Genomic DNA, 13,022 nt, shown 5'->3' with positions numbered 1-13,022 from the left:
AATTTTAATCATATTGTGTCTAGCTGTTATATGATGAAAGCACAGAAAATTAAAATTTTCAGTTAGATATTTTCTATCAACACTTCTATTCTATACTGCTCTAACCCTTCTCATTCAATTCCGCTAAAGATTTCCTGCTTTTATGAAGCCCCTCCCTTTGAAATACGTGATAGGCTCTGATTGGTTAACTGGGCCAATGTGTTGTGATTTGCTAAACCACCAGAGCACCTCTAAACATCCCACCCTCACCTCAGTGCATGAACTCCGCTTGTACTGTAAACAATAGCCTTGTTTACCATATTTTTCGGACTATAAGTCACACTTGAGTATAAGTCGCATTTATTTAGAACCAAGAGAAAACATTACCGTTTCCAGCCGCGAGTGTAGAAGGTAATGTTTTCTATTGGTTTCCATTTCTCTTGGTTCATGTCAAATTAATTTTGATAAATAAGTCGCACCTGACTATAAGTCGCAGGACCAGCCAAACTATGAAAAAAAGTGTGACTTATAGTCTGGAAAATATGGTATATTTAATTTGATCCTGAATGAGGCACAGAGAATATTAGTGAAGAGGATCGTGCAGAACCTGTGTAAGCATGGCTCTTAATGGTATGTTTTTTTGTTTGTTTGTTGTTGTCTCATATGTTTAGATACGCTGTTATGTGTGAATGCTTCTGCTTATGTTAGCTTTTAATATATGGTTTTATCCTGATTAAAGCTTTAAAACAGTACGGAAACTTCACCCATGTTTAACGTTTCTCATGGCTGTGAAAAATAGTGAAAAATATCTCCGTCTATATACACAAAATGTATAATTGGAACACAGTTCACTTATGGAGCTGAAGATCTGAATGAGATAGAGAGAGAGAAAGAGAAAGAGAAAGGGAGAGGAATGCAGAGCAAGGGACTCGAGGAAGAGGATTAAGAACCGCTGCTTTAGAACAATGACTTGGAATCTTGTGTATCTATATTAATCGTTAGAAGACAGAACCACGATTCATAAACGAATAGAGTTTTCCATGCACCCCTAGTTTTTACAGAGTGGCAACTACTCTTCCCCTTCTCTAAAGAAGATGCCCTCACCCACTTCGTTGCATGTTCTCGGGGTGGGGTTTATCAGGGTTTGTGATGTCACAAACCCAGGAAGTAACTTGTTGTAGTCCCTACAAATTGATTTTTGTAGGCATTAAACTGCCGTAATATCAAAAGACAATCTCTCCATGTGCATTGAACTTTAACCAGATACTGTTTATGCTCAAACAGCAACATTACACAATAACTAACGTTAAAAAAGTGAAATCGAAATCAACCACCCCTTTAATTTTTATAATCAAATTGTATTTATTTCATGCATTCTGGGATTATAATCATCAAAGACATGTAATGTTTTGGCAGAGAGCCTTCTTATGTCATGAGGCAGCATGAAGCTTGCTAAGGCAACTTTAGGTCATAACTAGAAAATAGAATAATTAAGAAACTCTGTGAATTGTGAACACCCTAGCAACCACCTAACAACACACTAGAAACCACCCAGAACGCCTTTGCAATAGCACTGCAACCTGCCACCTTAGTAATGTGCCGGTAAGATCTGCCTGTCCAAACACCACTTATTTTCTTTCATATAATTCACATCTCTCACCAATTTTGTTGCTCTGCCTACTGTTGGCAGAGTCTTTGAGACTGGAACACGCCTATGATGCGTCGTGGGCAGCTCACTAGGCTTTTTATTCTATTGTTGGGTTTTGAGGTAATTAAGGACATGAAAAAAAAAGTGCTCTGGGCTCATCTGCGCTCTTATCATCATTTTTCTTAGTCTCTTTTATCTGACACAAAAAGCTGTTCAGATCTGCTTTTAATTACCTGAACATCTCTCCAAGACCCTTGAGCATTCCTTTCTTTGTTTTACCCTTCTCTTTCTCTAACTTCTTTTTGTCCTTCCCCCCTTTTTCTTTCTTCTTATCGTTTTGAGGCTGGTTGCCATTGATCAGCTGTTGCTCGGTGACGGGAAGCGGAGTGAGATCAGCTACCGTGGAAACCGAATCCCGCCCCGATCGAGAGCTTCCTTCAGTGTCCTCCTCCACTACAGAAAAAAAAACAGAAAGGGAAAGCTGTTATTATCAGTCATTATCAGCAAAAGTTAAACCAGCAGATCAAATTAACAGCCGTTATCACAACAAAATTTTAGTGCGTTCGCTGATTAAGCCAATCAGAAGCAGCCGTACATGTGTCCATGCACTCCTCTTCATCCTCATTGGCTGTTGGCCTGTCGTATGATTTGTCAATCGCGGCTCGGAAGCTCTCGTTGCAGCCCCGCCCCCGTATGATGCGTGGCCGTGGCCGGTGAAAAGGCATGTTGCCGTTGAGTGTCACCTCAGCGACGGCAGTCTGTAAACTTTCCAGAGAGCTGGACTTCTTTAGGCCAAGAGACGGGCCAACATCATGTGAGGAAGAGCCTGAGGAAGAGTTTGCTAGTTAAACCACAAAGCACATTCAACTTAGTCATGCATGCAGTCTGTCTGCCACAAATCTCAACTGGAACCCTGATAAAAGCAGCTACATTTATCTGAACGCTATGTAGAGTGTGTGTTTGTGTGTGTGTGTGTGCGCGCATGAGCTGATATCGTTTTTAGTCAGCCATGAAGAAGTGAAGATGTGTTTCTGTATTAAGTGATGAAGATAAATGAATGCAAGTGGAGGCCAGAAAAGATTGCATGAATTTATCTTCATCACGCAGCGCTGCCTTATTGAAGCGTGTCAGACCGCCCCTGCTATTTATAAATATAACACCGTTATGCGTTTGTAATACTGCAATATTACAATAAAACTGATAAGACTAAATACGATTTTCAGAACAAAATGCTTTACAACACCACAACCTGTTGTACCTCCATGGAAATAATATATAAAAATACAACAATATATGTAAAGAAAATATATGTAAAAATGAAAAAAGGGGTCAGTGATTTAAAAAAATAAAATAAATTAAGACATTTATAATGTTACAAAAGTTTATATTTCAAATAAAATGCTGGTCTCTTGAACTTTCTAACCAAAGAATTCTGAAAGCAAACATTAAAGCAGCACAAATGTTTTCAATAATATATATATATATATATATATATATATATATATATATATATATATATATATATATATATATTTATATATATATAATAATAATTAATTTATAATAATTAGAAAATTCTTAAGGACCATTAGAATTATTTTTTTTAAGCATATTAGAATGATTCTGAAGGTTCATGTGACCCTAAAGACTGGAGTAATGGTTGCTGAAAATTCGGCTTTGCCTTCACAAAAATAAATTGCATTTTAGAATATTTTTTAGTACACATAAAACACAAAAAAACATAAAAAAGTGTTTTTTTTTAATTGTAATAACATTCCACAATATTCCCATTTTTCTGTTTTTTTTTTTAATCAAATAAATGCTGGCACTATGAGCATACATATTATATGTTAATACATTTTAATATTTTTATATCAAATATCAAGTGTGTATTTTAGTGCTCTCTGGATCATTTCATTGCTAAACTTGTTTTTTAAGCTGTTCTGGGTATGAGAGTGGTGACAAACGGGACTAGGACAGTAATCAGTGATGAAACAGCAGGAAAAAATAAATCTCAGCACTGAAGAAAAACAGGCAAGGATTTAATAATCCTTCAGTGTGGAAGAGAAGTGAGTGTGTGTGTGTGCAGGAGTGGTGATGCTTACCTGGGTGGTTTTCTGTGTAGTGTGTGAGGTTAATCTCATCAGCCACTGTGTGAGGGGCACACACACACATACATCGACCGGACGGTTAGTTTGACCATTCAACATGCAGCAAGCAACCAGACAGGTACCATCAACAAATCAGATGACAGAAACAATCAGTCAGTGCTCATTAACAAAACGGTATGTTTCCACAGTGATTCTACTGATTCAGAGTCATCACATTTCCACTGAGACCATGCCGGTGCCCAAACTGACCTCATTCCACACATTTCCCTCCAAAGAAAAGGCGGGAATAATGTGTTTCATACTTCATCCCTTTTAACTTGTGGATCTCAAAATTGGGGAACCACTAATGTCAAACACGTTGTTCTTTGGCTCTGGATTCAGTGGAAACACTGAGCAGATGTGCAGAAGGATGCCTTGTCTGCACACTGGCACCGACTCCATTTCAGTGATAAAGAGGTAAGTGAGAAACATCCAACAGAATTGGATGAGTGGAAACAGTGTTCAGATTAGAAAGAACATGCACAAGGGAGACCAGTGCAGACTTCGTGACGGTGGAGTGGTGAATGGTGATGCCCAGAATGAGAGACATTCTGAGAAGTGCTCTTATAAAGAGTGGAAAGTAACTTGAGCAATGGATTAGATTTCGGGGTGGGAATTTATTTACTTTGAACCAACCTTTAGAGTATCTAGGTCTAACTACTGTGTTCTAGGTCGAGGTTTAAAGTATTTAAGACCAAGCACTGTGTCTCAAGTTGATCTTTAAAGTATCTAGGACCAAACACTTGAATTTAGGATTACTCTTTAGAGTACCTAGGTCCATGCTCTTGGACTTGCGGGTCTTGATGATGTCAAGTTGGTTCGCGTCTCCATGCTGCTTGGTGCGTTTCTCAGAAATGCTCTGCCTACCAAAGCCTTCCCTCTGAAACACCTCCTCGCCATTAGCACTGGACGTGCTGAGGGAAGGAGAGAGGAAGAGAGAGATTAAAATCACAGAACAGTGTTCAGTCCTTGGCTGTGTTCTAATAACCGAGGCTCCTGTGACAAACAAAGGAAAGGCCATGGACTCAATTACAGCAGGAAGATCGTCAGAAGAGTCAGAGAGTTGATGCTCGAAATAGAAACAAAGACAATAGATAATTCAATAAATAAGTTACAAAACTTTCTAAACGGTCCACTTTTATTTACCTGTCAGGAAGCTCTTGGGCCCAGGGTGGCGGCTGAGGTGTCTCCACAGCGAAGCCCATGTCATCATGAGAACTGGATGACGATTGGTCAGACAGCTGGGTGGGGAGAACATGTGGCCTGTCATCTTCAATTATGACCATGTCATCCTGAGGCATGTTCACCGTCGGCGAGAGCTGATAATGATCTACAGCGAGATAAGAGCAGGAAGGGGTGTAGGGACAATCAAATTATGTTATTATTACACTGTAATCAAGTAATACAGCTAATCCTGATCGTGGTGGGGGTTTCATGATGTGCAGATGGTAAAAATAAAGATGCTGTTTATAATTCATGCAAAAATAAATCACCTCCTTTTGATGAAAGCAGGCCAAAGTCAAAGAGAATCACGAGCAACAGCGAATCATTTGTGTCATTTTCTTTATGTCGAGAGATTTACAAATTAAAGAAATGGTGTAGAGTCCACTTCACTTGGATATGCTTGCTTGCTCTTACATACAGCCTGGAAGCAATTTGCATGGCTGATTTTCTATTTCATCTCGTGCGAAAAAAAGGGCCTTTTTCCAGTAAATACCAAGAGAAAGTGTGCATTTTAGAGAGATAGTGCTGTTAGCTTGTTTGTTTTTAATCTGCGTAGAAATTTCCCACCCTAGTCTAAAATAAAGCCCATGAGAAACACTTTCTTTTTTCCAGTACATACTTCAATAAGTGAAACTGAGTGGGATGTACAGTAAACGATCACAAAATGCACTAATGTTGGGAACAAAGTGCCTATTTAAAAGAAACACTGGAACCAAACGACTCTCTTCACACTCTTTAGCTTGTTAATGGTTCTTGAGTATCTTTTTCTGTTAAACACTGTACTTTTATTTTTCCAATCGAGATTTAAAAAAAAGTTTCATCAAAGCACAATAAGCCATGAATCAAAACATTACATTATAAACTTGAATTTGAAGGAAAAAAAACAAATACTAGAATGTGATGTTTATGGCTCTAGCAAGAAAAAGAACTACAAACCCATAAAGCATTGAAAAATACATTTCTGAATTAAAAACAGTGAAATATAAAGAAAATTTTAAAAAATCTATAAAAATATAGGTGAAGTAGATTTGTAGATTTCTTTACAGAATGATAGGTAATGTAGTTTTTCAATTAGAAAATCGTTTTTTTTTTTTTTTTTTTTTACATTTTTTAAATTGAGTTGAAATAATGAGGGCTGATAGCTTATGATTAAGAACCTCATAGTTCACAGTATAAGTTTATAAGTTATCATAAAAAAAATCAATTAAAAAAAAAATCTTTAGCAATGGCAAAACCGATTGGGATTTTTAATTCCAGAAGGCAACTAAACCAATTCCAGTTTTCTCCACTACACAAATACCTAATACGCTAATCAATTAAAGAAAAAACTTTCAATCTTCATAGCATTTGGAGATGAGACACTAACCTGCTGTATGCTCATAGAGAAGCTCACTCAAGCAGACACAACTCCAATCAGCACACAAACAACAACATTAACCCATTACTAACACGTTTGCTGAGGAAGGTTTGAAAACAGGGCTTTAAATTGATGCACACAGTCACATTCTGGTCAGAGCGAGTCTGTATCTATCTGCAGGAGTGCTTGGGGAGAGCGAGCGAGTGAAAGCCTGTCTGTGTGAGTGTAAATGGATGGTATGGTATGAGCATGACTCTGCACATATATTGAGTAAATGCGAAAGCATATGCACTGCTGTGTGTGGCACCCTGCTATTGTCATTTCCCATGAGTGGATTCAGTTGTTGACAGGCAGGATAACAGCTCCGGCTGGGCTCTCTCTCTCACACAGAGAGCTCTCAGTGAACCTCCACAACTCTGCATCTGTTTGTCCAGGGTAACACTCATATGTTTTGTGTTAGACCACATGTTTCTTACACACTGCAGCCCAGAGATGCCAGTTCTACTTCTGAAACCTGATGCTGCGCTCAAATGTGATTGCAGAGAGCATCTGGTGATGGTTAACTTGCAAAATAATGCAAATAAATTACTTTCTTGAATAAAATAAAAAAACAAACATTTTTGCTGATCTGAAGGAGATGTATAGATGTCTAATCTATCAACATTATAAAAAATATTAATTCATTTAAATTATTACTTTATTATATATAGTGAAATTAAAATATATAAAGATGCTAAAAACACTAATATTAAATTAAGAATTTGACTAAAAATCAGATGTATATTTACATATATACTGAAACATATAAGCTTTTCTCAAAAATTAGCTACATATATGATTGATCTTTTAAAAAGAAAAACATTTAACAAATATAAAATGACATTTCACACGGCTTTTGAAAAGATCAGCTTAAAGTTACTAAAAAAGCAGACCAGGTTAGGCTAACACAGAAGTGTGTTGGTGTTGTAACGCACTCATTTTACGATTGTTTGTGTTGGCTTGTGGCCTCAGGTTGTCATCAAGCCCCTCGATTCCATACAGCGAGTGTGAGATCCGCCGCTCGTGGTCGTCAGGAGACGGGCTCAGGGTCCGCTCAAACCCTCGAGGACTGCACCGACTCTCTCCCTGACAGAAACCAGAACAAGTAGAAGAACATCATGATTCAAAATCCCACAACCTCTGAATTTCACTTTTCAGAGATTTAACAGGCAGCTATTTAAATTTTGGTTTATGTTGTGGTGACCAAGTGGTCAGAATCAGCTCTGGTGGGCTCCGTCTCAATCAGATGCAGGCACTGAACACTCAGCATGATGGGAAAATCTTGTGCAGTTATGATCCTGCTCTGGTTAAGACAATTACCATCATTACCAGCCAAACTATAATAGCCTTGCGACACAAAAATGCACGAGTCCATCATAGTTTTCCCTTCAGAATGACAGAAAATACTTTTGAAAGCCCTTGTGGATAAATTTGTGAAATGCAGTGACCTGATTGCCTGCTCTTTAAACGGATCAGATGTTCTTTAGAGAGAGAAAGAAATGGTCTGTTTTTAAATACAAAGCAAGACTAGAGGAGATAAAATGTAACATGACAAAATATGACCAATAACGAGGGAGAGTTGAGATGTAGCAAGTTTATTCCTAATAACATTTTCTTAAGATGTGTTCAATGGAACAGACATTTCATTTCATTTCATTTACATAACTAATACATGAAGCACTTTTTTACACCTTTACTAAACAGTGACTCATCTGCTTGACTCTTCTATCTTTACCTCAAGGCGCTTGTTGATTCGTCTTGCCACAATCAGCTGAATCATACCACGCTTGTTGCCCTCTGTTGACATGGACTTGCGCAGCATTTCCATGGCGTCCTGGTTTGTCTTCCCTACCAACGACTCCCCGTTGACTGCGATTAGCTGATCGTTGACTCGCAGCCTTCCATCCTATGCCAGAGAGTGAGATTAAGAAGATCATTCATACACCATTCAAGAAAAAAATAATAATAATTGTGCCATAAGCATAAAAAAAGTTAAAAAAATGTTTATGTGTATAGATTTCGAACCTTGCATGCTGCTCCTCCGTTAATAATAGACTTGACGAAGATGCCCAGGTCAGCGTGGCTCTCCTTTGACCTGTTACCCTTGACACTGACTCCTAATCCCGCCGAGCCCGAATCACTCAGAGGCACTTCCAGCGTCAGGAACTCGCGCGTCCCGTCTGGGGTTAAGACCAACTCCTCGTCTTCCACCTTCTACGAAAACAAGACATTTTAGTAATTATTGAATGTATAGAATGCAATAAAACGTAGTTTTCTTGATTTTCAAATGGCTGCTTCATTTACTTTATCAAAATAATGATTGAGATGGAAAACGGGGTAACAAGGACAGCCTGGAGAAACAGGTTCATTAGAAAAAAAATTAAATATCTTCATGTTAAGACACTCATGGTTTGTGACCTCTTAGACTGAACACACACTACAAATTAGTTGTTCAGAGACTATACAAAGACATTTTCTCACCCTCCTGTAGTTTCAAACCCCATATGATTTTCTTTTCTCCGTGGAACACAAAAAGAGCAATTCTCAGGCAGCCTCAATTGAAAAGAGCCACTAGTGCAATTCTTCAAAATGTTCCTTTTGTGTTTGGTGTGATAAAGTCACAGGTTCGGAGTGACATTAGGGTGAATAAATGATGACAGAATTGTCACTTTTGGGTGAATTTTCCCATGAAAACATGACAGGATAGCTAATGTCTATCTCTCAGTGTGCATTAAACCTTGAAACACTATGAACCTCTGCACTAGCAGTTTTACATTCTAGTCACTCTCCTGTCCATTACTATGTCCCTGACACACACAGCTGCCATTTTCACCTGCTTCTGAAGGAAATGCAGCACATGTAAATGAGGCGGGGATGGCAGCTTTAATGAGAAATGACGCCTGCCAAACCTCTGCTCTCTGATTCAGACACACAGATAATAAACCCATAACGTCTGATGCTCTTCTGACCTCTCCCGTGACAGCCTCATGTTAGCGGCTGTCAGTGCGTGAGTGTTTGTGTGGGAGAGAGAGAGAGAGAGAGAGAGAGAGAGAGAGCGAGAGAGAGAGATGAGACGGCTTTAACAACCATCTACTGAGTGACTGCTCTATAAAGTCGATCTTTATTGAGCTTTAATCACCTTCACTTTAATGCAACAACCTCTGACACACACACACACACACACACACACACACACACACACACACACACACACACACACACACACACACACACACACACACACACACACACACACACACACATGTTCTCAAAAGGAAATGGATGGCTTTCATTTAGTTCTCTCTTGCTCTCTGGACCGCCACTGTTAAAGCAGATCTTATCAGCCTTGAGAGGTTAATGCACAAACAGCGATGGGAGAGACAGAAAGAGGAAAACAGACAAAAAGAAGAGAGGATCAGGATGAGCTTTAACACTGACAGTGTTTCTGAAGCGTAACAGCTGTAGCTCTGTACAGACCAAATGTTCGAATTCAAGGTGTGCAAGTCAAATTTAAATCAAATAACTTGGATTAGATTTAATAATCACAACCAGGTGAGTTTGTAAAACTTATTTTCACTTATTTGTCTATTAATACAGCAGAAAGATACAGATTGAGGTACAGGGAGAGTAAACCATCTTATAATCATCCATAAATGACAGAAAATGAAGTAATTTACTCACCCACATCATCTCAAATCTGTTTGACTGTATTCTTCCTTCTCCAGAACACACATAAAATATTTAAAGAACGTTTTTAAAATGTTTATGCCCATGCAATCAAAGTCAGTGGGAACAAAAACACCACTGGTCTCTATTGGTTTTAATTGTATTCATGGTCGTAGCCAGCTATGAGGTCACCGGGGTCTGGGCCTCAGCAAATGGTTCATGTTTTAAAACAACATCTGTTTTCTGAATGACTAATTTAACACTCCTTATATGAGTGTCTGCATGTATCTGCAATTTAGACAGAATGCTAGAATTTGTAGTGTTTATGAAGTGAAAATGATGAGAACTATATATGTCGCTGCGAGTAATTGCCTTCTCATGTTGCCAGATCCGGCTATTAGAAGTATTTTCTTCTTAATTTGACAGTTTAAAAAGTTAATAAAGTGGGATGGCACAGTTTAGAGTTAGCAATATCTTATAATATTTTCAAAAGTTTTGAACAAATTCTGGTTTAAATTATTATTTTTGTTTGTTTTTATTTGTTTTCATAGCAATATCTGGCAACACTGCATCGTCTGCACAAAACTCTGACAGTTATTAAAAAAGCCCACAGACAGGTTATTGCTGACAGGATTCCACATTCGGTAAGGCAAGAAAAAAATAAAAGGAAAATCATGATATTATCAAATTATACACAGATATGTAGAACAAGTAGGTTACATAATGAAATGAAATATGCAAACACTTGTCCATGAAGAAGTCTAAGCTATTTCATCCAGTCTAGAAGATTAACTTAACATAAGTCATGCTAAATAAGGTCTAATTTAACAATGCACATCCCCCTAAAACAGAGAAAAAAATATTTCACAAACATCTAAAAGTCTGTCTCTTTTAAAGTTTTTAGTGTATGAGTTGTCTTTCTAGGTGTTATAATAGAGCAATTCCAAACTTCACTCGTTTTCAAACCCTGGTTACGGTTATGATTGTTTTCCAAAAAATATATTCTTTTGTGTTCTGCAGAAGAAAGAAGTCATGAAACAGCATGAAGTTGAGTACACAGATTGTCGTTTTTGGGTGAACTATCCCTTTAAGAAACTCTTAGTGCTGGATCATGATCATTACAGAACATCAGAGACATGTGCACATTACTGACAACAACTGCACTGAACCTCTCTGTGTGCAGATGTAGAGATGTATGAGCGGGTGTGAAGATGTGTGTGCAGTTCTTACCCATTCTCTTGTGTTCTGCATTGCTGGTTCTGTGTTCTAAAGAGAGTGAGGAAGCAGAGGACTATGGTAATACTGCAAAACTGAAAACCCTCAATTCTGAAACCAAACGTGCACACAGTGCAACCTAAGACGGAACTTAAAATCACTCCACCTGGGGTTATCAAAGAGGGTCAATTCAGTTCAATTGGATTTATGCCTTTGATATGAATTTGAAAAGTGACCCAATTTAACCTGAATTGACCCTTTTCGAACTGAGGTAAAATGATGTTTTCAAAAATGGGTTAAAAAGGTAACTGAAATAAAACAGTCCAACATAAATAGTCCTCTTTATAGAGCTCTCATTGAAATGCAAATGGAAACAGTGTGTGAGGAAAATTTGAAATTGGAAAACTTAACCTTGACTCACACACCACTAGTCAAACAAGCGTGGTGAGACTCTAAATGTCAGAGATGTTGTGCGCTATAGAGATGGACAGTTTTATGAAGACATTAGCAGGAGGATTTCACACCGAGACACTGACTGTCACTCAAACACACGCAGAGACACAGACAGTTCCTCACCATCTCTCTGGGTAGAAAAGCCTCCTCCTGTCTCAGTACCAGAAGAGTCACAGTTCCACCCATGGGCGTCGCCCTCAGCAGAGAAACCGCCTCCTCCTGACCACGCCCATTAAGATCCACCCCATTGACCTGTAGCACCCACAACATCACTCGTTTGGGACTATATTTATATTTATATTTTATTTATTTATTTTCATCATTAAAAATAAAATAAAATTTATTTATTTTCTTTTCACCTCTAGCAATCTATCCCCTGCTTTCAGTCTCCCGTCCTGAATGGCAGCTCCTCTTGGCAGAATGTTCTTCACATAAATAGGGGCGGAGCCTCCAAGAGGGACATCTCTTGACGTGATGCTGAACCCGAGACCTTCAGGCCCTGACAGACACAGAGAACACAGTTACAAGACAGACCTAAGGATATATACACCCATCCATTTCAACCCGAGAAACTGGTGTTGTATGATGAAAACCCTGTTAAATGGCAATTGACAGATCTGACGCTGCATAACACATGTCTGCTGGTATGATGTCACTTATTGATAAAGCCAAATGATTGGGGGTGGGGGGATAATATAAAATAAAAGATGTAACTAAATTCATTGCAAATTAATTAATTAAAAAATAAATTCATTAATTAAAAAAATTATATTTAAAATAAATAAATTGATCTTGAAAAAAAGATGCTAAAAACTTAATTCCTTAATTTGTAAACTGGTTGACAAAAAGCGATAAAGTTAACATAACTCCTTGTGTTACCATGAATTAAAAATGAACATACTTCTACAGGATTTACTTATCTTAGTTAATATTAATTTCAACGTTTATTAATGCATTATTAAAATCTAAAGTTGTGTTTGTTAAAATTAGTTAATGCACTGTGAGCTAACAATAACTATCAATGAACTACTGTATTTTTATTAACTAACGTTAACAAAGATGATGAATTAATGTATTTATTGTTACCGTATTTTCCAGACTATAAGTCACACTTTTTTCATAGTTTGGCTGGTCCTGCGACTTATAGTCAGGTGCGACTTATTTATCAAAATTAATTTGACATGAACCGAGAGAAATGAACCAAGAGAAAACATTTCCCTCTACAGCCGCGAGAGGGCGCTCTATGCTGCTCAGTGCTCCTGTAGTCTACACTGAAAACATAGAGCGCCCT

At 37.9% G+C, this 13,022-nt stretch overlaps 1 protein-coding gene across 4 annotated transcripts in view; it reads right to left on the bottom strand.

The window, feature by feature from the left end:
• The window catches only part of LOC127950816 (partitioning defective 3 homolog), a 72,127-nt gene that overhangs the window by 24,593 nt on the left and 34,512 nt on the right, over window positions 1-13,022 (bottom strand). The window contains exons 10-20 of one of the 4 annotated variants that reach the window (XM_052548128.1): window positions 12,091-12,230; window positions 11,855-11,983; window positions 11,294-11,329; window positions 8,423-8,611; window positions 8,133-8,303; window positions 7,333-7,483; window positions 4,924-5,107; window positions 4,549-4,691; window positions 3,733-3,777; window positions 2,223-2,453; window positions 1,861-2,080 (exon numbers count right to left, since the gene is read on the bottom strand). In XM_052548128.1, the coding sequence (XP_052404088.1) occupies window positions 1,861-2,080; window positions 2,223-2,453; window positions 3,733-3,777; window positions 4,549-4,691; window positions 4,924-5,107; window positions 7,333-7,483; window positions 8,133-8,303; window positions 8,423-8,611; window positions 11,294-11,329; window positions 11,855-11,983; window positions 12,091-12,230 (1,639 nt within the window). The remainder of the gene's footprint in view (window positions 1-1,860; window positions 2,081-2,222; window positions 2,454-3,732; window positions 3,778-4,548; window positions 4,692-4,923; window positions 5,108-7,332; window positions 7,484-8,132; window positions 8,304-8,422; window positions 8,612-11,293; window positions 11,330-11,854; window positions 11,984-12,090; window positions 12,231-13,022) is intronic. The other 3 variants (XM_052548126.1, XM_052548127.1, XM_052548129.1) reach the window with 3 other exon arrangements.

Source organism: Carassius gibelio, chromosome B2 (genome assembly GCF_023724105.1).
Source record: "Carassius gibelio isolate Cgi1373 ecotype wild population from Czech Republic chromosome B2, carGib1.2-hapl.c, whole genome shotgun sequence".
Classification (NCBI taxonomy): Eukaryota; Metazoa; Chordata; class Actinopteri; order Cypriniformes; family Cyprinidae; genus Carassius; species Carassius gibelio.
This window is presented reverse-complemented; position numbering and strand designations above follow the sequence as displayed.